The sequence below is a fragment of the Cyprinodon variegatus genome, unplaced genomic scaffold (assembly GCF_000732505.1).
Source record: "Cyprinodon variegatus isolate N-32 unplaced genomic scaffold, C_variegatus-1.0 Scaffold87, whole genome shotgun sequence".
Classification (NCBI taxonomy): domain Eukaryota; kingdom Metazoa; phylum Chordata; class Actinopteri; order Cyprinodontiformes; family Cyprinodontidae; genus Cyprinodon; species Cyprinodon variegatus.
Window position 1 is genome coordinate 1,503,192 of NW_015150540.1, and position 27,176 is coordinate 1,530,367.

The 27,176-nt window shown below is 35.5% G+C and overlaps 2 protein-coding genes across 3 annotated transcripts in view; one reads left to right on the plus strand and one right to left on the minus strand.

The window, feature by feature from the left end:
- The window catches only part of pacsin1 (protein kinase C and casein kinase substrate in neurons 1), a 47,367-nt gene extending 28,091 nt beyond the window's left edge, over positions 1-19,276 (plus strand). For both annotated transcript variants that reach the window (XM_015373441.1, XM_015373442.1), the window contains 9 exons: positions 2,872-3,001; positions 6,070-6,226; positions 9,809-10,044; positions 10,256-10,411; positions 11,375-11,550; positions 14,373-14,493; positions 14,577-14,683; positions 14,989-15,185; positions 17,359-19,276. In XM_015373441.1, the coding sequence (XP_015228927.1) occupies positions 2,942-3,001; positions 6,070-6,226; positions 9,809-10,044; positions 10,256-10,411; positions 11,375-11,550; positions 14,373-14,493; positions 14,577-14,683; positions 14,989-15,185; positions 17,359-17,468 (1,320 nt within the window). In that variant the 5' untranslated portion in view covers positions 2,872-2,941 and the 3' untranslated portion in view covers positions 17,469-19,276. The remainder of the gene's footprint in view (positions 1-2,871; positions 3,002-6,069; positions 6,227-9,808; positions 10,045-10,255; positions 10,412-11,374; positions 11,551-14,372; positions 14,494-14,576; positions 14,684-14,988; positions 15,186-17,358) is intronic.
- Positions 19,277-23,612: 4,336 nt separating this feature from the next.
- The window catches only part of LOC107083938 (uncharacterized protein C6orf106 homolog), a 10,618-nt gene continuing 7,054 nt past the window's right edge, over positions 23,613-27,176 (minus strand). Inside the window, exon 5 of the mRNA XM_015373537.1 lies at positions 23,613-26,329. Coding sequence (XP_015229023.1) covers positions 26,297-26,329 — 33 coding nt within the window. The 3' untranslated portion in view covers positions 23,613-26,296. The remainder of the gene's footprint in view (positions 26,330-27,176) is intronic.

Genomic DNA, 27,176 nt, shown 5'->3' on the forward strand with positions numbered 1-27,176 from the left:
TTAGGCTAATAAAATGAATACATTTATTTCTAGTTTTTTTTTAAAGCTGTCTACACATCTTTGCTGTAGGGGCCAACAACATTGTGCCTTTTAATAAGCAGAAGACTCACTATACTACCTGAACTAGCTTAAATGCATAGCAGACTGTGCCTCGAATGGCCACCTTACATTCTCATTAGATAACATTACTTAAAAGAATGATTGAAAATCTTATTTAATTATTTGTTTCATTTTGTGTTCTGTTGAAAACATTCAAATGTATTTAAAATTACAAGCTTTTTCTAATTCACTAATTACTATCATTTTAGGCCTATACTTCTTTTACCCACATTGGTGTTTTGATAATACACAATGTTCCTCACATCACAGGGAAATAGTCTGAGCAGATTGTTGTGAAAGTAGAACATAGAAGGACAATGAAAGCTTCTCACTCAGACATACATAAGAATCCTTTACTGGTGCTTCCATTGCATCTGACTGGAAGAATTGGTTCTGATTCATACCCTGGCAGTGAAACTTTTGAGTCATGAAAGGCTACTCAAGTGATTTGAAGCAGTCCAGAGTGCACTCTTGATGATAGCCAGTGGAGAAAAGCCATGGATGATTAGAGGCTGAGAGGCTTGTGTGAGCACTGGTGATAGCAACCCTGGGCGTGATAAAAACATAGTCCGTCTAAATCAGTGTTCTGTAGAAACCCCAACTTCACTGCCTGCTCTGCTGCTGCGGCTTAATACAATCACATAAGATGCAACATGTTCCCCTATGATGTTTTGAGCCTGAACATTTGTCTTAAGTTGGTATCCTGTTTTTTTATTAGTTTATCAGTTTAAATATTTGTAAAAGTATGCTGTAATTTGTGCACAAAATAAGTTTGAACAAAGTCCACCAAAGAGTGGCAGATAGTTTTAAGTGATTTCAATCTAATGGATGATCTCATAGAAATTATTTTGTACTTGGAAAGGAACAAATTGATGAATGAAGAAAAATGTTTTGGTACATTCCACTAAACATTGCAATCTAATGTAATCTGCACATTGGATTTATTAGATAGTATTATTATTCACAGTACTGCTTTAGAATGCACATTTTGAATGCAACCTCTCAGAAAGAGGAGTGTCTGTCCAACCAGGATGGAAGGCTGTTGAGCTCAATAAATGCCTTCTTAGTTAATTATTTGTCCAATTATTATTATCTGAATAATCTTATTCAGATAATATATACTTTCATTGAATTTATAATAAAACGTAACCAGAGATTTAAGATTGCAAGTAAATTTAAGTCAATAATTCAATGTAACAGTTAAAAAAGTAAATGAAAAAAGTCATAATTAACTCTAGTGATAGCCTGTTGACATGTTTTGCGGCTTAGAAAATGTATCAGGCATTTATAGAAGGTAGGAGAAAGGATTGTAGAGTACACTGATCCATGGCTGTAGAATGAGGCACAGCTCTCAGGTTAGTTCTAGTCCATTTCTGATTACTCCCCACAGGAGCTGAGTTTGTAGACTGAAAAAGTCCATGGAGAAGGTTTTCCCGACTGATTGGCAGGGAAAAATCACCACTGTAGTGGAAACCTGACTGTCTCTAGCTGAGAGGGCTCGTTCAATAGGAATATACACAGCCTAAGTAAGAACCAGTAAGGTTCTCTTTTTGGTTATATCTGCCAGTTCTGGTGCTAAAAAGCTTGATCGGAAACATGGTTTTGTCTCCTCATTTCCTTTCCCCTTAAAGATTAAAACAGATAATATAACTCAGTTAACTCAGTTCTTGGCCATAACATTTTCTTAGATCTCCAAGTTTTAAAACTCTTCACTTTGTGTCATTTAAATATATGATTTCTTTTCTGTGTGTAATTTAATTAACATTTGCTGCATCACTTCTGTTCATTTGGTCAGCTGAAAACAGATATTAGGTTGATTAATTATAAATCTAATTTGTGTTTCAACTGGAAAGCAATTGTTGATTCTTCTTATAGTCTTATGATCAACTGTAAACATAACAGGGATATATTATAGTCAAAGTCTCCATCATCCCTAATTAAAACATTATCAGTGTCACAGATCATTTTGAAACATTAAGATAATACCTCAAATCCCTTACTTTTTTTTGTAATTCTAAAGATTAAGAAAGCTTTTTTAGCGGGAACATTATTAAGAAAGCCTCATTGCTACCTACCCTCCTTTAGAATTTCATTGTCATGCTGTAGGACAATGAAGAGCTCTCTGTCAGGAGAAAGAAATTAGTCATGAGAGAAAAATGGATTAGACTTCAGAAAAAATTCAATAACAATTTAGTGGAGACCAGGGTTGTGTGTTTTCACCAAGGTGGTTAGATATTGAGCAAATGTCAAACATATAAGTATAAATCACCTTAAAAGCTTAAGAAAGTTAGAGCTAATGTGAATTAACCAACTAATTGGTGATTATTATCAGCAAACACAACAAGGTGTATAAATAGTGTCTTTATCCTTTTCAAATGTCTGTTTGTATTCTTTTTCTGGGTGGCTGGACATCCTGATTGCATTTTCTTTGTGTGTGGGCTTAATATTTCTTCAAAGCAACATATCCTAAAAGATTAATAGTGAGAAGATTTTAGGCCAGAGCTAAATGAAAGCTCCTGCTTTCTTTTGTAGGACACACCAATATAAAATGGCCCTTAATGTTCCTCAGGGCACAGCACTGTGTGCTTGGTAGGGATGACTATTTTTAGTACATTGTTATAAATGTCTCAGAAGATCCCCCTGTGCTGCAATAAAACTTTCCCTCAATTTAAAAAGGAAAAACTACCAAATTACTGATCCACATGGGAACGTTTTGTGTTTCTGATTGTGTGCTGAAACTTTTCTCATGTTTTGATTTTTGCTCTCTTTCAGTGCATGAGGAACCCAGCTCTCCTGCAGAGGACAGGTTTAGTCATTAGAGTGCTTTGCCACATTCAGAAAAATGTCTGGCTCCTACGATGAATCTGCAGGTGCTGACGACACCATGGATAGCTTCTGGGAGGTAAAACATGAAATTCTTATTATTTGTACATATGCATGCAAGACCAAAATAGCCATTTAACATAAAATAACTTAGATTTTAGGTTTTTATGTAAATTCAATTTGAAGGACACTCTTGTGTTCAAGCTTTAACTTTTCTTCTGCATCTTGAGAGGTTCATTTCTTGTGGGCTTTTAAAAAACTCCCTACTTTCATCAATTTTGTGAAATGCACTAGTCACCCCTGGGGCTAAATGTGATCACTTTTTACAGTAATTCTGATTTTAGCTCCATCAGACACCAGGATCGCCTTCTTGAAACCACAGCCTCTCTAATAGTGTATTTGCAAACTTTTATCTGTGATTTTTTTTTTTGCTGCTTTTGGAGCAATGGCCTCTTCCTTGCTGAGCGGCTTTTCGGCTCATATAGATGTAGTATTAATTTCACTGGGAAAAATTACACTCTTCATGGTCCGTTACTTTTCCATTGGGGTAGAATGGCACAGTATGCACCAAAACAACTTTAGACCGCAGTTAAGTATTCATGATTCTCTCACAATGTCCTTTTTTTCTTTCATATTCAAGACTATATAAGTGTAATCTGTGAAAAATGTAAAAGTCACGCAATTCCTTTCTTCTGTGTGTATTTTACTCACAGTGTAAGGGTGTAAGCTGGTTTGTTTATACTTATATATATTTTTTTTCTGGGGGGTAACAACAAATCATTAGGATGTGGAGTGACTAGTTTATTAAATGTTGTTCTATAGTTGGGTTATAAGTAGACAGCTAATGATGTCATGTGTGAAGATGTGTGTGTGTGTTTGTGGCACATTAAACCCACCAAATTAGTTATAATGAATTCTCTCAGAACAGAGACTTCTTTGTGTCATGGCTCTCTTTGCTGCAGAGGCTCAGACAAAGAGACTCAGTTGTCAGCTGCTCTGGAGCAGCCCTTCACCACATGCACCTGCATATAGCATCTTTGCTCTAGCAACACATAAGGATACCACAAGACATATAAATGTTACTGAAATAATTTTTCCTCTCCCACTGCTGTCACTGAATCTCTTTTGTTAAAACCCAACAATGCTGAGAAATTCATAAAACTGGACCACCTTCATGTTGTTGGTGGTGTGACTTGGGGATCTGTCACACAGGACAAGTCATACAGTACAGGCTGTTTCATAGTCTGCCTGTAGCTTTCATCTCAATCAGTTAACGCACAGGCATGCCAGCGTCCAGACCAATCACAGGACAGCGTTGCAGCCTGCGAACATTTCAGACCTTAGCTATACCATCTACAGCCTATTTGCCACAGAGAGAGAATATCTGGGGTATTTTTGTCTCCTCCTCGTCGTCATCCATTCCTGAGAATCTATCTGGCTGTATCATACCACTCAAGAGGATTACAGCAGCCACACACACATACGCTTTCATGTACCCATGCAAGCACAAGCCCTTGACATTGCATAACTCCACATGCACAGGCACGAGTAAATCCCCTCCCTCCATTACCCTGCCTTCATCATGCACCATGAGCTCACACCTCCTGCAGGCACCATGAAGGCGGAGTCATCCAGCAAGCTCCTACTTCTTAAGGCAGTTTCACTTAAGGTGGTAGGATCTAAAATAAATACAACCATTGTTTATACATTACAACCACAATTTGCAATTAAATACTTCATTTGGATTCTTTTTAAATTCAGTTGAAGAATGAAACAATTTTGCAGGCTAAAATAACAGTTCACAACTTTCAAGAGTTAAGATGTGAATATGATACAAAATGCTGCAAATTATAATATAAAAAAATGACATTTTTTTTCCAGGTTGAATAAAAAACCAAAAAAAAATATTAGTTTGTCCTTTTTGTGGCTTTCCTACTAAATCTTTTAATCTCAGTTGTGTCATCCTTTTGGTGGCTTTTGCGAAAGGGGAGGGTTATGTTATGTGATGTTTGCAAAAAGATAAACTACCCTTATTCTTATAAAACCTGATGGTTTTACTGATTCCTAGAGAGCCTTTGGTAAAAAAAAAAAAAAAAAAAAAAATCACATTTGAGAACATAATTTTAGTCTGTTTTAATTGTAATTTGTGCAGAATAGAAAAGCTTTGAATTAGGGCTAACTGTTCAGGGATTTTTTTAGACAAAGGGGGTTTGCTGTTGTACCTTAGTAACTACACCGTCTTGCAATGGCATTTATATACCCCTTATACATTTCCTTATTTTCTCACACTACTGTCTAAAAAAAATTATTTTTAATTTTTTGTTTTTGTTAATTTATTTTACATGGAAAGGATAAATGGTGTTCAGTGTTGTTTCAGACATGAAAATAATTTCTGAATTACTTGAATTTTCTCTGTGCCTTGAGATGACATTTGTTGTGAACTGGCATTACACTGTGTAAACTGAATTGAAATAAACTTTGGATTTGGTTTCATATCACCACTATGCACCATAAAAATAGTGATCCATGGTGATTATACCTTTTGGTTTCTTTCTTTGCTGAAATTTGATTGTGTAGCTTTAAAGCTTCAGGTTTTAATTTTACTTAAAAACAAAGTTTTTCTACAATCTTATGAGCTGTTTATTCGGTGATGATCTGTGACAAACTTGGAAGGGCTTCATTGATTTCTTTATATTGAGATAGAACAAATAGGAACATAAGTGACGATAAGGTGACTTTTACTATCAGTTGATTTAAGCAGATTTTATTTTGGGGTGTCAGAAAAGGTGAGATTGAATACCATTGAATGCCATGTATTTTAGATTTAATTTTTTTTTCGTATGTAAAAAAACCTAATAATCGTGCAGCTCTATCCTATGAAATACAAATAAAATACAAGTTTTTGGTTATAACAAAATGTATAAATACTATATATGAATATAGAGTTTAAATATTATTTAATTATAAAAGGCATTAGCTTTTTATACTTGTGCTGTATTCCTTATGTTTTGTATAGTTACAGAATATTGACTCTGTTGATATTCAGCAGTGTTGGTTAGATTTTAAATAATTTTCTTCAATGCTTTTCGCACTGTCTAAAATAGGGAATTTAGTTTCAAGTGTTTTTATGTCTCTTTTTGTGCTCAGGTGGGGAACTACAAACGTGCTGTCAAGAGAGTTGATGACGGTCATCGGCTTTGCAATGATCTGATGGGCTGCTTGCAAGAACGTGCCAAGATAGAAAAAGCTTACGGTGATCAACTAACTGCCTGGTCTAAGAGATGGAGACAACTTATTGAAAAAGGTTAAGCTTTTTTTTTTATTAAAATAAAATGACTATAAAGATAGAATCAGAGAAGGTTTACATAAATGGTTATTTGAAGTTAATATTTTAGCAACAGCAAATAACAATTGGCATCTTATAGTAGTATAAAGTCACATCAGTTACATACTGTGTCTGAGAAAGGCAGATACCAAAGCAGACCTCTGATTATTGGAAACAATTCCAGTATATATAATGTAGTATTGTATGAAGGTTTAATGTATAACTTTTAAACTATCAGCCTGTTTGCATTGGATGGCAGTTTATAAGGAAACCAATAATTATTCATGTTTAATATGAGAGCACTGGCCTAATGTTGACTTTCCTTTGTAAAATGCATACTTAGGATTTAGGGTTTTTTGTTTTGTTGCTGCTCAGTGGAGCAGTGGTGCCTTGCAGCAAAGGTTCTTGGTTCAATTCCCAGCCCAGGGTCTTTCTGCATGGAATTTGCATGTTCTCCCTGAGCATGCGTGGGTTCTCTCCGGGTACTCCGGCCTCCTCCCACAGTCCAAAAACATCACTGTTAGGTTAATTGGCTTCTCTAAATTGTCCTTAGGTGTGAGTGTGTGCATGAATGATTGTCTGTCCTGTTTGTCTCTGTGTTTTCCTGCAATGGACTGGCAACCTGTCCAGGGTGTACCTCGCCTCTCGCCCATTGACAGCTCGAGATAGGCACCAGCACCCCTCGCGACCCCACTTGGGATTAAGCGTATTAGAAGATGGATGAATGGATGGATGTTTTGGCTTTTTTTTTATTATTATTATTTTAAAATTAAGTAATTACAACCGACATGACTGATGTTACATCGTCCCATACAGTAGGTGGCGGTATGGCCATAAAATTCACTGTTGCAATCTGCAACTGAATAAAAAGAAGAAAAGAAAGTAGCAGGTTAATGCAATCAGATGAGAAATGGACAACAGCTGAGGGGGATTAACGTAGAGACAGAAGGAGGAAGGTACTATGAGAGAAACACAGGAAAATGGACATAACAACATAGAGCATGGTCCCAACCAAACCAGGGTAAACATCCCAAATAAACCTGACAAAAACAAGCATTAGGAAATGGAAGGCAAGGAAGGTTTATTTATATGGCAGAGTTCATTAGCAGGACAATTAAAAGGGCTGATATGGCAGATCCTCAATGACAAGAATAACAAGAGAAACATAGAACATACTAAATGGTAGGACAATTTCAGTCGGAGAACCTACTGAATAAAATGGGTTGAGAAGAATAGAGTTTGTTTTTTAATCGTTATAACAGCTATGCTTGTTGCGCTGCTTTTTCTTTTATATCACTCACATAAACGAGAAAATCTTTATATGTCACATCCTGTTTTAGGACCCAAAGGGAAACAGGAGCAGGTAAACACAGTGAGCCAGGATTTTAATGTGAACTGAGCAGTGAACATAACAAAAACACGATAGGAGCGCAACACAGTCAATCAGCCCGGGTAACCAGGAGAGCTCAGTAGAATCAGATGACAAGTAAAAGAATGGATAAATGCTGATAGGTGTGATTAGAGAAAAGAAAGTTGGTTAAGGTCGGCCTTGGTTTTCTGTATTATTCCGCGTTTGTTGGATAGTGTAGATATGATGCATGTAATTTTTGTATATAAAAACATTTATTATATTTTTAAATTCCTTATGCTCCAACATTAAACTGTATCACACCTTGAAAGCAATATATTCTGCCACATTTATAATAACAAACTGGAGCTAGCTCCCAGCATGTAATGACGCTTTGATGTCACTCGACCTTGGATAAAACCGGATTCCGGAACTACATTCTTGTCTTATTCCAAGTTATTATGCACGGCTGATAGCCAATAATCATTGGCTATCAGCCTTTACTGGGCTATCACCCAATCATTTGAAATTAATGTTTTTCTGAATAAGTTTGATTAGAATAATCAATTATATTTCTATCAGTTATATTAAAATTTTTAAGTTGGATCAAAAATTTGGTATGTAAAAATTTAACAATCAGTCAGGGTCTTGGTTCTGTTATGTTTTCGTTTGAGTATTCAGTTATACTTTGCTCCATGTTTTCTAGTTTTAATGTTTAATTCCTATTTTGTTGTGTTTTCTGATCATATTTTATTTCTTAGGTTTTTATTTGCTGCCATTGTTTTGGTCTCCTTTTCCTTAGCTCCTTTCTAGGCTCCTCTCTTCACACCTGCTCCCAATCAGCTCGTTAGTCCTCTCTTTGTTCAGTCTCCCATAGATACTCTCCTTGTGCAGTTCATCAGTGCTTGTTCCTCATCTTACCTCATCTGTCCTTGCCTTTCCCTGACTCCACATGCTCTTTTCTCCTGATGTCTCCATGTTTCTGCTTTGTGTTACATTTTAAGTTGGATTTTTGCATTTTTGGATTCTGCCTCAGTTGTCTGTGATCATTCAATCAAATCTTCAAGAAACTCACCTCTGCCTCCCTGCCTCTGCATTTGGGTCCTCAAAAACATCAACCAAATCCTGACAAACAACACATCATCTCTGGCTGTCTAAAAAAAAAAAATCTCTTTTAGAGCATTACAGAATCATCAGCATAAAGTGTTACAGTGGAATATTTATAGGATTCAGTACATTTGACACATAAATACAAGTACTTTAGAAGCACTATACAGTACAAAGCTATCCATGAATACTTACGTTTTAAATGTTACTGTTCTTGAAAACATATATAAAAAAAAAACATTTCACAAACGGCTCATTACATCATCTGAATAACTGATACTTAATGATGCGTTCAGAAAACTTGAAGAACATTGTTATTTGCATTTTAATCATAACCTTGATATTCTATTAGGCATCAAAGGTTTAATGTGTATACTGTATTCAAAGATAATTTTTTGTGCATTAAATTAAATAAAAATATGTTGTCTTTTTTGTTATTTGGGGCGCCAAAACCAACATTCATGAGAAATTTTACGTCACAGAATGTGAAACAAAGCTGATCTAATTAACTATGTTGCAGCCGTGGTGAGACTAGTGCTCGATCTGAATACTTCAAATCTGTAAGGACAGTTAAGTGCATCAGTGATAGTTGCAATAAGTGACGTCTAAATAATGCTTTGATCGGGGTGAATCATGTGTGTATCCACTGTGCAATAATGTCAGTAAAACTGAAGGCTGTCCGGATTCATTACAGCAGTCCAGAGCTCCTTTCCTACCCTGGATTATGCTCTTACTGTTGAAGGAACAGTACACAGGGAAACAGGTCAAGAAATTAAAGCACCTAATAAATAACAGAGAAAACTTTGCCATGTATGCTGGTATATCAGAAAATATTTTTCAGGCATGCCTAATATCGAAGATATGAATGAGATTTTGTGGATCAGACCTTTGTTCTTTGTCTAGTTAAATACCTAAAGCAAACGTTTCGGACTCTGGCGTCCAAGAAACTAGTTTAACTAACAGAAGATACCAGGAAAGTTATATACGATAACGTACATATCATATACATTTACTTATTAAATCCACATTTATACTTTATGATGTTTGATTTGTCATGTATTAGAACTAAAATGCTCAGTTCTAAACTTTCAAATTGCCTCTCTTAGGTCCACAGTATGGTTCTGTGGAGAGAGCCTGGCTTGCAGTCATGACAGAGGCGGAGAAAGTGAGTGAGCTGCACCAAGAGGTGAAAAACAACCTGCTAAATGAAGATGTTGAAAAAGTCAAGAACTGGCAGAAGGAGGCATATCATAAGCAAATGATTGGAGGCTTCAAGGAAGCCAAGGAAGCAGATGAAGGTTTCAAAAAGGCTCAGAAACCATGGGCCAAGAAGCTCAAAGAGGTGAGAAAGTATATAGAGGTCTTCAGTAGTCTGCTGTATTAGTTTAGAGAGTTTAGAGCTATGTATAAAAACATTTTTTTCTTTGAGTTACCTTAAAGGATCTGAGATAACATTTGAGATTCATATGGTAAAAGGTGATCATTGCTATTTTGGGGTAAAAGGTTTTATGTCACTGACTATGTTTTGTTCCTGTACGATTTTGGAAATGTAGATGGAGGCAGCTAAGAAAACGTACCATATGGCCTGCAAGGAGGAGAAGCTGGCTGCAGCCCGAGAGGCCAATGGCAAGACTGAGGCTTCTGTCACACCAGACCAGCAGAAGAAACTTCATGAGAAAGTGGACAAATGCAAACAGGACACGCAAAAGGTAAAATAAAAAACAGTCTTATATTTAATTAGATAAGACTAATAAGACAATTTACTGATCTCTAGTTAAGAACATCAAAGGGGAAAAAAAAAAAAACAACTAAGCTTACGGCTAAAAGCATTTAATGAAGGAAACAGCTATGTTACAGAAAATTCTTTGATTTAAAAAAAAACTAGTATTGATTTAAAGGAACCAATAGTTTTTGCACTTCTTTCGCACTCATGCATTTTACTCCAGAACTGAGAGTCAAATAAACTGAATGCTGCCTCTGGTTCTGAGTAAACTGAGGAAGCAGGTCCCTGAAGACTTGAGGGAACTTCAAGGTTCATACTTGGCAAGTAGCTCAGAAATACATTTTAGCCTAAGGCCATTCGCTTCTTTCGACCCAATAGAAGAATTTTGAAATCCATTCATTGAAAAACATGGAGCCAGTAACTGGGGTGGTATATTCCATATTCTCTGTGTTTTTTAGGACTCCGGGAAAAGCATTCTCGGTTAGCTACAATTTCCTGATTCCATTTTCTTGACTGTTTAAGGACACATCCATGATAAACTAACCCAGTGTAAATTACAATATGTACCTTCGTCTAGTTTTGACAGGAATCCTTTTACTTTCACAAAAAATTTTAATATGATATTAAAGTGATTTTCCAAATGACTCTTTTTAGTTGCCAAAGTTTCTATCAAAAGTCCAAAACAGCACCAAGGTTTCATACCAGCTCTGAATCCTTCACTTCCATTAAGACTTGCTGAGATTTCAATTCTCGCTTCAGAATTGTTATCGAAGGAAAGAAGATTTAAACACCTCAAAAATATTTCTTCTACCATCATGGAGCGTCATTCTCTGTCAGATTATATATTTTAAAAATGTTACAATTAAAAGAATTACAGCTGAAATGTTCCAGAAATTGTTTATTTCAAACACCTTGCCTTCAGTCATGTTTTCTCTGTCTTCTTTTCCAGGCTAAAGAGAAGTATGAGAAGTCCTTGGATGAGTTAAACAAGTGCACTCCTCAGTACATGGAGAGCATGGAGCAGGTGTTTGACCAGTGCCAGCAGCATGAAGTCAAGAGGCTAACTTTCCTCAAGGAGGCCTTGTTGGACATAAAACGCCATCTAAACCTAACCGAGGGCCAAAGGTTAGTCAATACTAACAGACAAGTCACACTTCTGTATTTATACCTCATTAGGTTACTTTATTGTTTTGAATCAGCCTTCACACCAGTCCTAACACCATTAGTCCTCAAGGTGGTGCTAAATCTAAGCAAACTTCCTGATTCCTAAGCGATTCTGTAAATTCTAGACTAAGAAAGGTATTTTTAGTCTACTATCTTAGATAAACGGAGCCAGTGTAATGACTTGAGAACTGGGGGGGATGTGCTCCAGTTTCTAAGTTTTAGTGAGGACTCCTGCAGCAACATTTTGGATTAACTGCAGCAGACTAATCAACTTTTTAGGCAGATCTGTGTAGTAATCGGTTCTACTTAAGATGAACGCATGAATTACTTTTTCGAGATCCTGCTAACTTTAGTCCTTTAATCCTGGACATATTTTTAGATGTAGCAGAAAGGCCGACCCAGTTCTCCAGGCACTCTAAAAGAACTGAGTGATGAACACAGTTGAATGCTGCATTAAGGTCCCATGATACCAGCACTGTGGTTCTACCACAGCCTGCATTTACAGTATATGGATGCCATTAAACACCTTGACTAGTCAATCAGTGACACTTGTTAGTTTATTGCCATGAATGTATTTGCACTTGTTTTGAGTTGGTATGGAAAATACCTGCCAATAGAAGAAGATGTAGATTAAAGAAGAAAATATACATATTTTATTTAAGGGTTGAAAACATTCATACTGTACCATAGGCAGATAATTGCGTTTGCTCGCTCAGTTGAAGGACAAAATTTCTTATTTCAAAATTTCTTTTACTTTTATTTGGATAAATCTTTGCTGTGGTGTGTACATTCTGGCTGCTGGTTCTAAAACATATTTCCTTTCATCTTAGGGGGACATCTTAGTTCTTCTGTAGACCTTTTCAAACTATTGATACATCCAGATGTATCCAATTGTTATTATTTTTAATACGTTCAGTTTAGGAATCATCTTCTTAGATTTTAATTAAGTTTTATGGACTTTAATCACCTATAAATCAAATCGACTAACAGAAGACACTAGCCATTGAACTCAGTCATAATACCAAATAATATGTTAATATATAAGGACTTCCTGATACTTTAGTTTCTACATGTTAAGTTAACAAATGCATTTCAGCTTATATTTATAATTTTGACGCTTATATAGTAAAACAAAAGTCAAACTTGTGTTCTCAATGATGGAAATTATTTGTTATTTTCTTTTCATACTGGAAACAAAATCATTTAGATACGTCTTTAATGTGAAGGAACAAAAAAAAATGTTAGTTGATTGGTTTGATTGGCCCTGTGTCACATTCGTTAACATTCACTTCAGGCTGAATTATTTCAACACGAGTATCTACCAGACGTGTATTTGTCATCAACAATCTGCCTCACAACGCTAATTAATCAGAGATTCATTCAATGGCATTTCTGCCAAAATGAATTTGGTTCACAGTGAATGCTTGTCATATCCTGGGCCGTTTTTAAGCTGTGTCTAATACACAAAGCCAGAAGCCATAGCAAAAGGCTTTACAGGCTCTTAGCCTTTTAGAAGACTCTTTAATCCAGCAACATCTATTTGATTCAATACTTACTGCTACCTTTACTACTTATATATTGCACTACTTTTAACCAAATCTGCTACATTAGACTGCTTTGAAAAGTATATTTTCAAGTTCAACTTTTTCATATTTTATCATGTTACAGCCACAAACCGGAATATATTTTCCTCGGATTTTCAACAATGGACCAACAGTACTGTAAAGTGGAAGGGATATAACACATTGCACTTGACAATCTTAAAAATGTATATCTAAAAGGTTTGCTGTGTGTTCAGCCTTAATTACTTTGATACACCGCAATTAAATCAAGTGCAACGAATTGCCTTCAGAAGGCACCTCATGTGCAATCTAATTTCATTATAAATAGGGCTTTAAGTCCTTCACAGCTTGTTTTAGATAATGATAATGAACATAGTCCAGGGTGCACACCCTAAGTTTGCTGACCTTGACCATGAAGGGTAACGCATCTAACATGTAAGAAAGGTGCTCTGGTCAGATAAAACGACAAGTATCGGTTTGTTGTCTGTTGAAAAACGAAAATTTTAATTGTATAGCATGTTGTTTGAACTCATCATCACCACTTTGAAAGATATGAATATGGGTGGAGTTCAAGAAGATATGATAAATAAACTAATTAGAGGCTATACAAGGCTTCTCTGGGTTTAGAAACTAATTCTCACTCTTAAAACACAATCTGACATTTTTAAAGCAATTTTTCAAAGTATAGGCTAAGATTTCATTTTCTTTCTGTGTAAACCTAGTAGACAAATTTCAAAGGAGCATATTCTAGTGACAGGTGGTTCATTAAAATATTCACTTAGGGGTATAAAAATGTTCCACAATTTTTATTTTCCATTTAGCATATTCCTTCTTTGTACAATCCTGCAGTACTTTGTGTTTGTCCATCACAGAAAACATCAATGTTTTTGGCTTTAATGTGACAAAATTGAAAAATGTTCCTGTTTGACGAAAACATTTGTAAGCTATTATGTCACTTTTTTGACTTTTGACACATTTTTATAATAATAAATTATAATTAATAATAATAGATATTTAGATACATTCTAAATACTTCAGTAGTTCAGGGGTTCCAATTATGGCAGATAATTTAAAGAGACAAAATCCGTTTATGCCCTAACCTCGGATCTCTCTCAGTCTGGAATCTGAGCCACAGTGTGAGTCCTGGTGCCAGTTTGGCAGCGGTCTGAGCTCCCATCTGGTCCCTGCATTGTCACAATTTGTTCCACTCTTCCTCCTCAGCTATGTCACAATATACAGAGAACTAGAGCGCACGATTCAGGCCATAAGCACACAAGAGGACCTGAGGTGGTTCAGCAACAATCATGGCCCAGGGATGCCCATGAACTGGCCAGTATTTGAGGTACGATATCCACATTCAGGACAAAACTAGCTCACAAAACTGTTTCCTAAATGTATTCATTATGTTGTTACATTGATGTGCAGGAGTACAACCCAGACCAAGCAGCTGCTCCTCCAAAGAAGAAGAAACCAGACGGCGCCCCACCTACTCCAAGCACCGACCATGTGGCTCCCCCTGGTGATCGCAGCAGGTTGGTTGAAGGAGGCTGTTTACATGGTTTACATTTTCTTAAAGAATTCCTTCGAGTGTTTGCTTCTTAAATGACATAATCTCAATTATATATATTTGTTTTCCTCTGTGTATAGAAAAAACCCCAAACCCTTTACTCAATCATAGTGATTTTAAGGATAAAGCAACAATTTCACGGTTTTAACAGCAAACCTGTTAGGATGAAGCCATCATTGGTTAAACTTCTCATCAAATAACATTTTTTAAAAGTTGTAGCGATTGCTTTTTGCATAGGTTTACTTCAAACACCATTTATACCTTTTCTAGTGTCAGCAGCTATGACAAGAACCAAGCTTATTCGACCGAGTGGTCCGATGACGAGCAGCCCACTTCCTACTCTGGCAATGAGAATGGTGGGAACAGGAATTCATTTGAAGACGATTCCAGCACTGGGAAAGGAGTGCGTGTTCGTGCCCTCTATGACTATGATGGCCAAGAGCAGGATGAGCTCACCTTCAAAGCAGGTAATCATTGTAGCAATGAACATGAATGCAATGACAAGCCATGGTGAAGCACAAATCAACTTGTCCTCCAGCCTCCACTACAAAAATAACAGTAATTAGTCAATAATGGTTACGCTGGAAAATAAATTACAGGCGCTTGCCACCGATTAACTCAAGCTGCTTGAATGGTAGTCCAAAAAGAGCTTAAAAAGTCCATGCACGAGTAATAAAGTGAATATTACCTTTGATCTTTATGTCCACAACTAAAACCTGTTTTGAAGTTCATATTTCTTTTACCAATGATTGTGATTTTACCGACATGCATGACAGATGTTTGAAGCATTAAAACTAGAAAACATCCATGTTTCTCTAACTTAACAAAGAACTACAATAAACTGTTCATAGATATTCACCTCATTAGTATGAGCTGGGAGATAAAGCCCCTTGCCAAAGCATCCATGTACCTAGTGCAGTTTGCATCTTGTAAAGTGATACAGACACACAATCTTTATTGCATCTTACATGCGTATGTTGTGATAAACCAACATAAATAACTGTAAAGTGGATAGGAAATTAGATTTGGTTTCAAGTTTTATTCTTCAACAGATACATCTGAAAAGAATAGAATGTATTAAGCCTTCACTTCCATTCCAGCCAATTTAATTTGAACTCATTCACTAATTAGTAAATGTGCAATGTCCGCTTTTGTTTAATTTAATTTGGTGCAATTAGAATAGGTCTTTTAAGGCTTAACATGCTTGTTAAAGAACATCAGGGAACAAACAGCATCAACAATGTGAGGGATGAAGCTGTGGATAAAGGTTTGAACGTTTCATCTGAAAATTCTTCTAAAATTGGCAACAATACGCTACAGGACCTGCAGGTTTACAGAACTTAAGTCGATAGGAAAATGATTAGTTGTGCATTTTACAAACCTTTCCTTGGGAGAGTAGAAAAAAAGAATGCATTTTCTTCGGAAGAAAGCCATAAAAAGTCCCACTTACAATTCTCCATAAAAATGTAGTAAGACACCCAATATGTAGAGGAAGGCTCTCTGGTTGGATGAATTCAAAAATGTTTTTGTCTACATAAAAAATACTATGCGTGTTGGAAAAGTAACATCACCCTGAACCCCTGAACACGTCACCTCCACCATGGAATGTGATGCTTTTGTGCTGCAGAAATGTACTGCAGAAACAAGGAGGTTGGCTTGATATGGTGGAAATGCAGAGGTTAAATACAGCCCAGTACTTAAATAACGCACTAATAAAGTTTAAACTTCAGCCGAGGTTTACCTTCCTGGAAGGTAAATACTCTAAACATGCATCTTTAACCATTATAAAAGGTTTCAGATCAAGAGTTTCCAAAGTGGGGAGAATTTTAAGGTTCGACATTTAGATTTTTTTTTTTAGTTTGACCTGTTTAATTGTTTGCACTTTAACATCGCATATAACAAGAGCCACAAACATGCAATGACTTTTTAGTCAAAAACAGATTGGGGCACACCTATTTAATATACTGGGGTAGATAAAACCACACTGGACAAATTAAATACAGTAGAATATATTTGACCTAATAATAGAAAATTGAACACTTTTCTCTAATTAAGGCAAACAACTCAACCTCCAGAAATATGCTCCTTTTATGCTTACTTTCATTAATATGATGCAGGTTTATTTAATTACTGAGAAGATAAAAATAATTAAATCACGATAAAATTATCGTTGACCATTTGAACAACAGTTAAATATTTAATCTAAAATTATATCAAGGTTCTGAGATTCTAGAGCCTTAAAGCTGAATGAGACATTACTCAAAATAATTGCAGCAGTAATGGCAATAACAAATAATATCTAGAAATATTGACTAAGGCTGATTGCAAAGTCACAAAGGTAGCACATTTTGACTATTGGAAGATATTGGTTGAAATTTCATGAAACATAGGCAGAGTTTAAGGGGCCTGTATGGTTGTCTGAAGCACTGGAGTCTTTTTGTGATATATATTAACTGCTTTGCTTTCAGAGTTCTTTTAGAATTCAAAATAAATGTTATTAAGATATAAATATTTGTATTCATTAGTAGCATGGAAAGTGAAAAGTCTATTTGCGTTAGTACCTCAAATACTCCAGCAAAACTATTTCCAATTAAAATCTGTGTCATTTGTGTTGATTCAGTCCTCTCGTTTCCTAAACAGGTGACGAATTTACCAAGACGGAGGATGAAGATGAGCAAGGCTGGTGTAGAGGACGTTTGGACAGCGGCCAGGAGGGACTGTACCCGGCCAATTATGTGGAGGCAATCTAGTCACGTGACCTGACAGAGACATGCCGCTGGAGGCAGCTTGAACCCTCCCGTCCAACTGCACCGCACATAGCCAGAGACTTAAGAGCAGAACATCCTTTGCCCAACAGATGCGCCAAGCTGTCTTGCCTAACTAAAACTTAGTAACCTAAAAAGACAATATATCGGTATAGTATATTTTATCCAGCATTGGGGGTGGGTGAAGCTTCACATTCAAAAAAACAGCAGTTGTACTATTGTATACACTCAACTAAAACATGAAGACAGTGCAGGAACACCTTGCTTTCTTTATGTGGCTGTGTTTGATATACAATGCAGCTTATTATTAACACACAGTGTATTGCAGTGTTCTGCTGAAGGGAAGTCAGTATAATCAGTTTTACTCGTTTAACATAGATGAGCTTCTCTAACCTGCATTGTGTATATACAGTGTGATGCCATTTTGTGTAGCATTTTTAATGCTGTCTATGTCATTCTTACAGTGGGAATGCTGTGTAGTGTGAACTGTACCACAGACAGTATCCTTTTTGTTTCCCCCCCCCGTCTTAAATTCTGTCCAGCCATTTTTCCAGTGTGTGCAGTGCTATACGTTTCAAACTGTTTCTGAACTTGCATAGCAGCATGTTGCTATGCAAAACGTTACATTCCCTGGGTCCCTGCAGCCTCGTTAAGGCTGCAGCCTGATGCAACACTTCAACTACAAATGCAGCATTACGTGCTTCTGGACATGCATGTGCTCCTGGTTTCACAAGACAAGGCTTCTCGATGAACTGACCTCACATTTGTTTTGTCCTTAAACCTATTGTTATGTTGTCCAGTAAATCCTTTCACTATATCATCCTCATGCAAATACATGGAAAGGATTTACAATTATTGCAGAAGCTCTCATTCATGCTTCAGCAAATCAGGGTTCATTTTGATCAAACTGTGCTACCAAGGCATACAAGCATTACTTCAGAGCAAAGTTGGATCAAGTCATCTTGAGCTTGAGACTGCGTTATAGAAGGGATGTCTTGGAAAATATGTGCCTGGGACTCTTATTTTTTTCCAGAGCAAAGGGCATATTGCTGCATGTCAGTGGATAGCTGTGCAACAGACATTTGTTTAAAGATTGCCCCCTCTCCAACTGGACGTGAATGTACTAGTGATTGGGCTTTAAAGAGGGTAAGATGTCTAACTATTTTCACTGGCACAAAGCAGTAGTAATGTGGCCCTTCCCCAGCTGAGCCAAAGAATGACCCATCACCTCTCACTCCATACGCTAACAACACATATCTTGCGAAATAGATGCACTGATTTCGTTTTTGCTTCCAGGCCCAGGCAAACTCCCACATGTCTGCAAAACCTGCTCAGTGACCTAGAGGACACATGTCTCCAGTATTGCACTGCATACAAGATGCCCCGACAGTGCAGTATATGGTTGTTTTTAATAATATTCTGCTGTCAAGAAATCACTGTACCTAGTTAAAGTATTCATACCACTTGGATTGTTTTCATCCTACATGACACTTCTCATTCAGTTGGATTATTTGTAATAAAGCCTACACCATTTAGAGCAGAAAAAAATAAATAAAATGGCAGGGGTTCTGTAAGCATAGAAGTGTTGTATGGACATGTATTCAGCCCCCCTGAGACAATATTTAAGGAGACAGTTTTCCCTGGAATTAAAGGGAAAGGTCCTAGAGTTTTAAACCAGCTTTAAACATCTGGATTCTTTTTTTCAATATAGAGAAGGATGATATTAAAACCTGTAGGCCACACATTCTTAATTTATTTTAAGTCTGCATTTTCACCCTCCCATATATATATATATATATATATATATATATATATATATATATATATATATATATATATATATATATTGTTGTCCTGCTGGATAGTGAACTGTCAGCCTAATTTGAAGAAGTCGTCTGCCTTTAACAAATTTTTGGGGAGTTTTATCCCAGTATTTATTCCAGTTTAATCAATCATTTACGCTAACTTCCTTCTCTGATCCAGCTGAAGAAAAACATCCCCACAGCATGTTGCTGCTACACTTCTTTTTGTTGTATTACCATGGCTATGGTCTGTTCATGGTGACGTGGAGTGTTGGTTTTCCCCAAACATATGGTTTTGCATGTAGTTTTTGTCTCCGTTTAGCAAATAAGGGACTGAATACAAACGTATACCAGATGTTCCAGACGTTTCTCTGTAAAATACACCAGTGTTTGTGACTGAATCTTCATAAAATGTGAAAATGTTCAACGGGTATGAATACTTATGCAAGGCACGGTATTTTCTTATCATTTTTATATATGCTTTTAATACGAACATTAAATTGATCAAATGCTGATTAGTGCGTTGTGTAGATACAGGTTCCACCTATAAGCATCTTCTAAGAAAAATCACTGAACCAACAGTGATGGGAGGCGTTTAGATCCTGATTTGGAGAGGTTTCACACAAGAGGACAAAACACATCACCAGCTCACAAGGTGCGTCAAAAGATCAGCCTGTCTAGCAGGGTAGAAAAAAAAAGACTCCTGTTTTCAAACTCTCCCACTCTCTCAATGCACCATGCACAATACTCAAATACACAAAGGCACAGGTTGTAAACTTACAATATACACAATATCTGCTACATCCTACTATTTATAATTCTAGGTGAATACTTTGGGTTAAAGCATCTGTAACATCCAGAGTGTATGAGTCGTGTAAATGTTATAAAAAGCTATAACAAAACAAGCAAAAAAAAGTGAAAAAAAAATGCAAGTGGTTGACTATTAAGACAAAATGTAGTGTTATACATGTAAATGTGTTTCATTAAATGACAGCACTGGAAAACGTATTAAGTAATAGATACCATATCGTATGAATTTTATTGCAATGAAAACTGTTCGTGTATCATAAAAGCGTGACGTTATCCCACGCTGTCAAGATTTGTACATGATGATGTAATTTAAAGATTATATTCTATTGTAACTGTACAACTGTGTTGAGTTGAAAATGAGATCTAACTATGTTGAGACAGTAAAAAAGGTGTACATGTAAATGCTTTTTTTTATGTTGACCTTTTTTCCTTATGCACATGGGGCTGCAGCTCACAATGTGAAAAACCCCATATTAGCGATCTAGAAGATGTATGTTCATAGTTAGTGATGTACTTTTATCTCCTAACTGGTGTAGTGCCTGTTCATCTTGATGTAACAAGAAGTTCATTTAAATATGCATAAAGCTGATTTTGATCACGGATAATGACTATAGTGATGAAAGAAGAAAATCCTATCAAATTTGCTGTGATGGTGTCAATATTACGATATTGATTTGAAAGGGAAAGAAGTTTGTTGAAAGAAAAAGTTTTGTCTGTGTGTTTGTCTTTTTTATTATATTCTTGTTTCCTTAAAAAAGGAGAAACAGATTATTAAACCTAAATAGCAGATTTAAAAAGAGCACATAAAAAGATTAACTAATAATCCAGGTCAGAAAAAAAAAAAAGAAATTGGTGTATCTATTTAAAAAACTCATTTCTGCTAACAATGTGGTATGAAGGAGAGGGCCGTCAGTTTGGTGCTAGACTTGCACCATTGTAGGGAGTATGCTTACTTCTAAGGCCTCAAACAGTAGAATGCTGCTAATAGATAACTTATAGAAATTGTTTAAAACAAAATTCGTTTGAAACAATTGTGGTTCCCATAAAAAAAAGCAGCTGAAACAAAAGTAACACGCACTACTGATACTTTTTAAAGTTGCTCACTTTCTGGGAACTTTACATTAGAGATCTAAAACATTTTTATTTGTCATTTTTTGAGAAATAGTAGCATTTTTGGGTCACTGAGTATGGATAACAACCATCAGTGTGTATGCATCTGGAATCTGGAATTTCTAAATTGATTTTATCTGAAGCAACTTTCAAATGCGAGTGTTCAGTTGATATCAAACTAAAATGCCAAGCAGTTGTTTGAAGAATGCAGAAAAATAACAATTTTCTGTCCTATGGTTACAAATGTAAATGTGGAGTTAGCTAAATTCTGATGGTACTTTAGCTGGAACTATCTGTTTAGGTCAAATTTAAACATCCACTCCAGGTGGGTTTGGCGTCAAACAAAAGATACTTATGTAAAATAGCAAGATATTGATCGAAATTGTAAGGTCAAAACAAAAAAAGGCTTTTTTTCAGCAGATACAGTCAACCTTCTACCCATGGCCATCTCAGGCCAGAAAATATAATTCTATAGAAAATACGGAGGGTTAATGGAAGAATAAATATCAAAACAGAGAACACCCGGGGCTTTGGACGGTCAGGGAAAATCAAGCAGAAAGGAATTGAGGTATTTTAAAGGCTATTTTCTGCCAGATACACAAATGCTGCAAAAATATTAAAACCTTTCAAATGTACTTACCCTTAATTTAAGTTGGCAAATAGGATGATTTGCCAATGGAATTAGTATTTTTGCTATACTATGTTATGCACTTGAAATAAGACAATGCAATGTTTTTTTCTTATTTAAATGTATTAATTGTCTTGTTCCATGGGCAAAGTGTCTGACTTACCTGCAGCACTTATAAAAAAAAGATTTTAGATTTACATCTTTTGCAGTAAACATGTGCCCAGCATTGTAAATGTTTTCTTTTCCGCTTGCTAAATAGAAAATGTAACTAGATAAAAACAAATAGGAAAACTTTTAGCCAAAGGAGAGCGACAAAGCAGAAGGTGAGTGGACAACTGTAACATATTTATTTTAAACTTATCTTTAATGTCTTTCTCTAGATGTTAAAATATTCTTAAAATGTAGTCTGGAAAAACAGCAATTCATAATATTTTAATAGATAATCCCAAATAAGACCATTATATCTCATTCAGTGTAAGAGACATAAAAATATTAATATTGTTTAGTTTTAGTTGTTCGAGTTGCTTCAAATGCTTCAAAAAATGTTTGAACATTTGAGTCAAGCCATACCCCGAAAAAAAAAAAAAAACTTTAATCTGATAGCTACAGGGATTTCAGTATCATGGAATCCTCCCATGATGATATAACACCAGTATCTTTTCTTTGCATGTCTAAGAGGACTGTAACCCTAAGGAAAATTAGTAAACTAAAATTATATTAAGCGCACTCAAGCTGGGTTAGGATCTGAAACAATATATTCTAAAATATTAATATTTGGACACCTCTTAGAGCATAAAATAACAGCAAAATGTGTGTTTTTCTGTAGCAAGTAAAGGAAGGAAGGTACACAGCAAATGGAGGAGGAAGGTTCTCAGGTCAGATAAAATAAACATGAAAAACATTGTATAGATATATAAAAAAAAAAAATCTGAAAACTCCATCCTCACCATGAAGCATAGTGACAACATCATTTTGTGGGGATATTCACTTCAGCAGATGCAGGAAAGCTGGTCTGAGTAGATGAGCAGATGGATGAAGCTTAATGCAAAACTTTCTAGATGAAATCTTTATTTAAAAAAAATCACTGAGGCTGGAATGGAAGTTCATTTAACTTTTTACTGCTATAATGAAACTTTAAACATTATACAAAATTCATGCTTTAGAAAAGCTAAGAGCCAAAAATTAAGAATCCAATGGGACTCTTCCTCCTTTCATTCTGACCAATTTTGAGTTATTGAATAAAAAAAAGGGTTAAAATAAATTATGGTTCCAAAAATATTTTCCCGTTATTTACCAAAAAACTATATAAATCATTTATTTTTTTTCGACAGTTCACAATTTTGCTAAATTTTGTGTTTGTAATGTAAAATAACTACTTCTAAAGTATGAATGGTTCAAGTTTTTAAAGAAATCGAAGGAAGAAAGTTGACCAGATTTTTTCAGGCTATTCCTGTTCAAATAATCTTATAGAATTCCTGGGATTATTGTGCTTATTTGCATTAGATCTGTAGACCTCTCATAACGGCCGAAAATGTGAAGTCAAATGCAGCATTGGTGTCTATTTAAATAAAAAAATATTAAAATTTAATTGCTTTCATAGACCAATTATAAGCCGAAGGGGTACTGTCCATAAAACAAAATTATAAATTACAAAAATAACCCGAAGACTCTCTTTCCAGGTTTAAAATGTGAGCTTTCCCGTTTTCGAAATAATTCAGTGTTGAAGAAGTTATTTTAATTTCATGGAGACATAAACAGAAACTGCACTAAAGACAAAACATGTAATTCATTTCTGTGATAATTTAATTTCAGAAACATTCATCAGACAATAAAAAGGATCTTTCACTTATTTGCTCTTCATCATTTGCATACATGCACTGCTGCTTGAGTTTAATACCAACTGATTCATCCTGCTAACTGGAAACTTCAGAGATGTTACACAAAGAAAACAAGACACAAAGAACTTGATAAACTGACATTTGGAAGAAGAAGAAACATATCTTACAAGTCATTGGAAGGAAACGCTTCAATGCAACTGGAGCTGTATTTCTGTATTGGCTGGTATTGTCATATCGTGGTTCAGCACCTCAGGGATTTACACTTTCATCAACTAAAGGGCACCATTCTGATCATAGATGGTATGAACACAGAGATCATAACCTTTCTCTGACTTCACAGTCATTCTGAAGGAAAATAACACAGACTTTGTAAAGGTTATATGACTCAGTGCATAGATTATACAATTTGTAAAAGAGCGTAAATGAGCTGTGACACTGTCCAAAGGACATGCCGTTGTTATTCATTTGTAATGAAATGGCGAGTTCTAGAGATGCACCAATTAGATTTTTGTTGCTAATACATTCATATTATTTCTATTTTAATCAACCATGGCACTTAAAAAAAGGTTGCAGATTTTTATCAGAGGTAAATACTTTTACACCCAATAGAAAATCCCAGAATTACAAGCCTATGATAGCGGTTTCCTACCTTGCCACATATTTTATGGGTAAACGGCTTCTGGTGAACCAAAATTCTGGGTCGTCCATGTGTACAAGGAAAATCTTAATTAGCTTTGCTATGAATACTTTGAAATTGTTCACAATAAATAGACAACTTCCTGTCTGGAAATTCACTTTTAATTCTCTGATTGCCTAAAAGTGGTTTGATATCAATCCAAATGAACCAGAAACTAGACCAAGATGTCAGTTTCTATCATCCTAAGAAAATCTTTGGCACAGATAGGATAAAGTAGGCCATTGCTGTAATATTTAGCTGGTTCAGTAGCAGTGGTGCACACATGATACACATTGAGAGCTGCTGATGTAACGTTTTTTCCGTGACAAAAGATCCTCGGAAACATGGGTCATCTGGTGATCAACCTGCATACACTACAGAATTAAATGTGTATCGCGAGGTTTAATTTACCCTACTGCAAACAGGACTTCCTAAACCATGGAAACAAAAAGCAGAAAGTATGACAGGGGGTTTGATGCATTTAATGATTTTTTTAAATTTTTTTATTTTAATGCCCAAAGACCGATCAGAGCCAATTAACAAAAAAAGGGTCAAAATCCTACCTGTAGCCAGGCCATTGGTGCATCTCTAGTTAGTTCAATACAACTCAATGAATAATGTCAAAAATATAATAAAGACAAAAGACAGGACAAAAAAAAAAGAAACACTTCAAACTACCAGTTTATGTCAAAGATAATGCAGATTCTTTGGGTAAAATAAAACATTGCCAAACGGATTATTTCTGTCTACATTCATGAAATACATTCAACCTAATTGTATAAAAGTCAAACACAAATTAAAACATTTTGGTTTGGTATAATGTGGGCACATAATATTTCTTAAATGATAATTGGATTCAGTGGGTGGGTCTTTACAGCAATAATCAAGCTACTCTGGTTCGTTTTTAAATAATCATTTGCTATCCAATCATGCCTCACATGATTAGATACTTTAAAATATCACTTAGCCTGGAAACATATAATTCATAAACAACTTTTCAATACCAAAATGCTCCCTTTATGTACCCATCTATTGCTTTTCATCAGCACTGTGAATTCGGGGCCAGTCTGAAGCTTGGTGAAAGGTTAAAGTGGATGATTCTGGAGAAAAAGAAATAAGGGCTTACTATTTAACACCAACTCACACAATGACCGGATAAAACACAGAGAATTTTATCTAATGATATTCCATTTTAACAATAAAAGCACCGATTCCACAGATATATGAATAAACTAAATCCAATCAGATTTAACTCCATATTTCCAAATCTATACTTTTCTAGTTAGTTATGAGAACCTAACTGACTAAAGCAAAAAAATAAAATAAAAAAATTGTAGCTTTTTAAAATCCAGGCAGTGTGACAAGGTAGAAAAAAAATGTCAATTTTCCAAGATTCATGTGGTAAAAAATATTACGCTGACTGAAATCTAACCTGAAACTGTGTTTCAGGGTAGCCTTTACCATACCCCTTAGTGATATACAGGCCAGTGGATCTAAAATTCATTGAAACAAACTAAAGGAGCAGTAACTGTAGAATCAGTTGGCAAAATTAATGGCTTTAATGTCTCTTTTGCAGGCTGCTCAATGCACGCACATATTCACAAAAAGGCTCTCAAACACCCCCTACTTTCACCTTTGTCCATGTGCATCCTTGTCAACTAAAAAAAAAAAGGAAATCTTTAAAGTAAAAGAAACTTATCACTCATGACTCATAGCACTCAGTTTTTTTTAACTTAGCATTCACACGTGCATACAGTGGGATGTTGGTTCAGCTGCACATCAGGAGCGTTGGCCTCTGGCTGTTTTTTTTTTTTGTTTTGTTTAAGTGTAATTAGACTTTGCATAAAGTGTTTTGACCGCCGCACTCCAAAATAAAGCCTCCAAGTTTGTAGGTGTGAGAAATTCCAGAGGTTCAACTTAGTGCTGCAATACAGTGATAAGTCCTTGGATTAAGAGTGCCCAAAAGGAGAGGGCTCCTGTATCTGTAAGAGAGAATAAGAATTAAAACAAACAGTTAATTTGAGGTGTAAAAACAGAGGTAGAACACAAAAATAATAGATAACCAATAGCAGTACTCAGTTTCTAGCAAAAAAAGGCTGATGTTAGAGTTACTGCAATTAGTGAAACAGATAATGAGAGGGATCTTGCAATAAAGACTTTAACACTCAATTAACCCCGTTTTGTGTCAATAGATTATGAATAAAAAGGATATTCTGATGCAAATTGCATCAGACATAAAAAAAAAACAGAGGAGATATGACACTTTTACTTAATAACCGAACTTACAAACTATAAAGACTAGGCCTAAATATAAAGGGAGATTAGTTGATCTCCTAAACACTGAGTTGTTGCAGAGATTGCTACATCTGCTTTTTAACAAAAGCTGCCACATGCCATTCAAATCACAACCTTTCAGTATCTGAAAGTGTTTACGTTTTATATTCATTGTCTGCCCATCTAACAAAAATGTTCCATAAGCCTTAATATACACATCTTTCTTTAAAGAAATATATGAAATCCAAACTTTTAGACATTTTGTTTAGTTTGCAAGGAAAAAACAACAAATTCCCAATGGAACAATCACCATTACCCTACTGATAATTTTGTATAACTTGTTTTTGATGATACCACATTACTTGAGCTACAACCTAGAGGTTCACAACATTTAAACATCAGTGTGTAGTATATCACAATAGCAGATGCTAAATTTGGCAGGATAATAACTTTAAAGAGACACTAATGCAAATTCTGCATGCTGTACAAATGTTTTGTGGTGTTGGACATACTTTTACTCTCCTCATGCCCACATTTCATCTATACTCTTAGGGC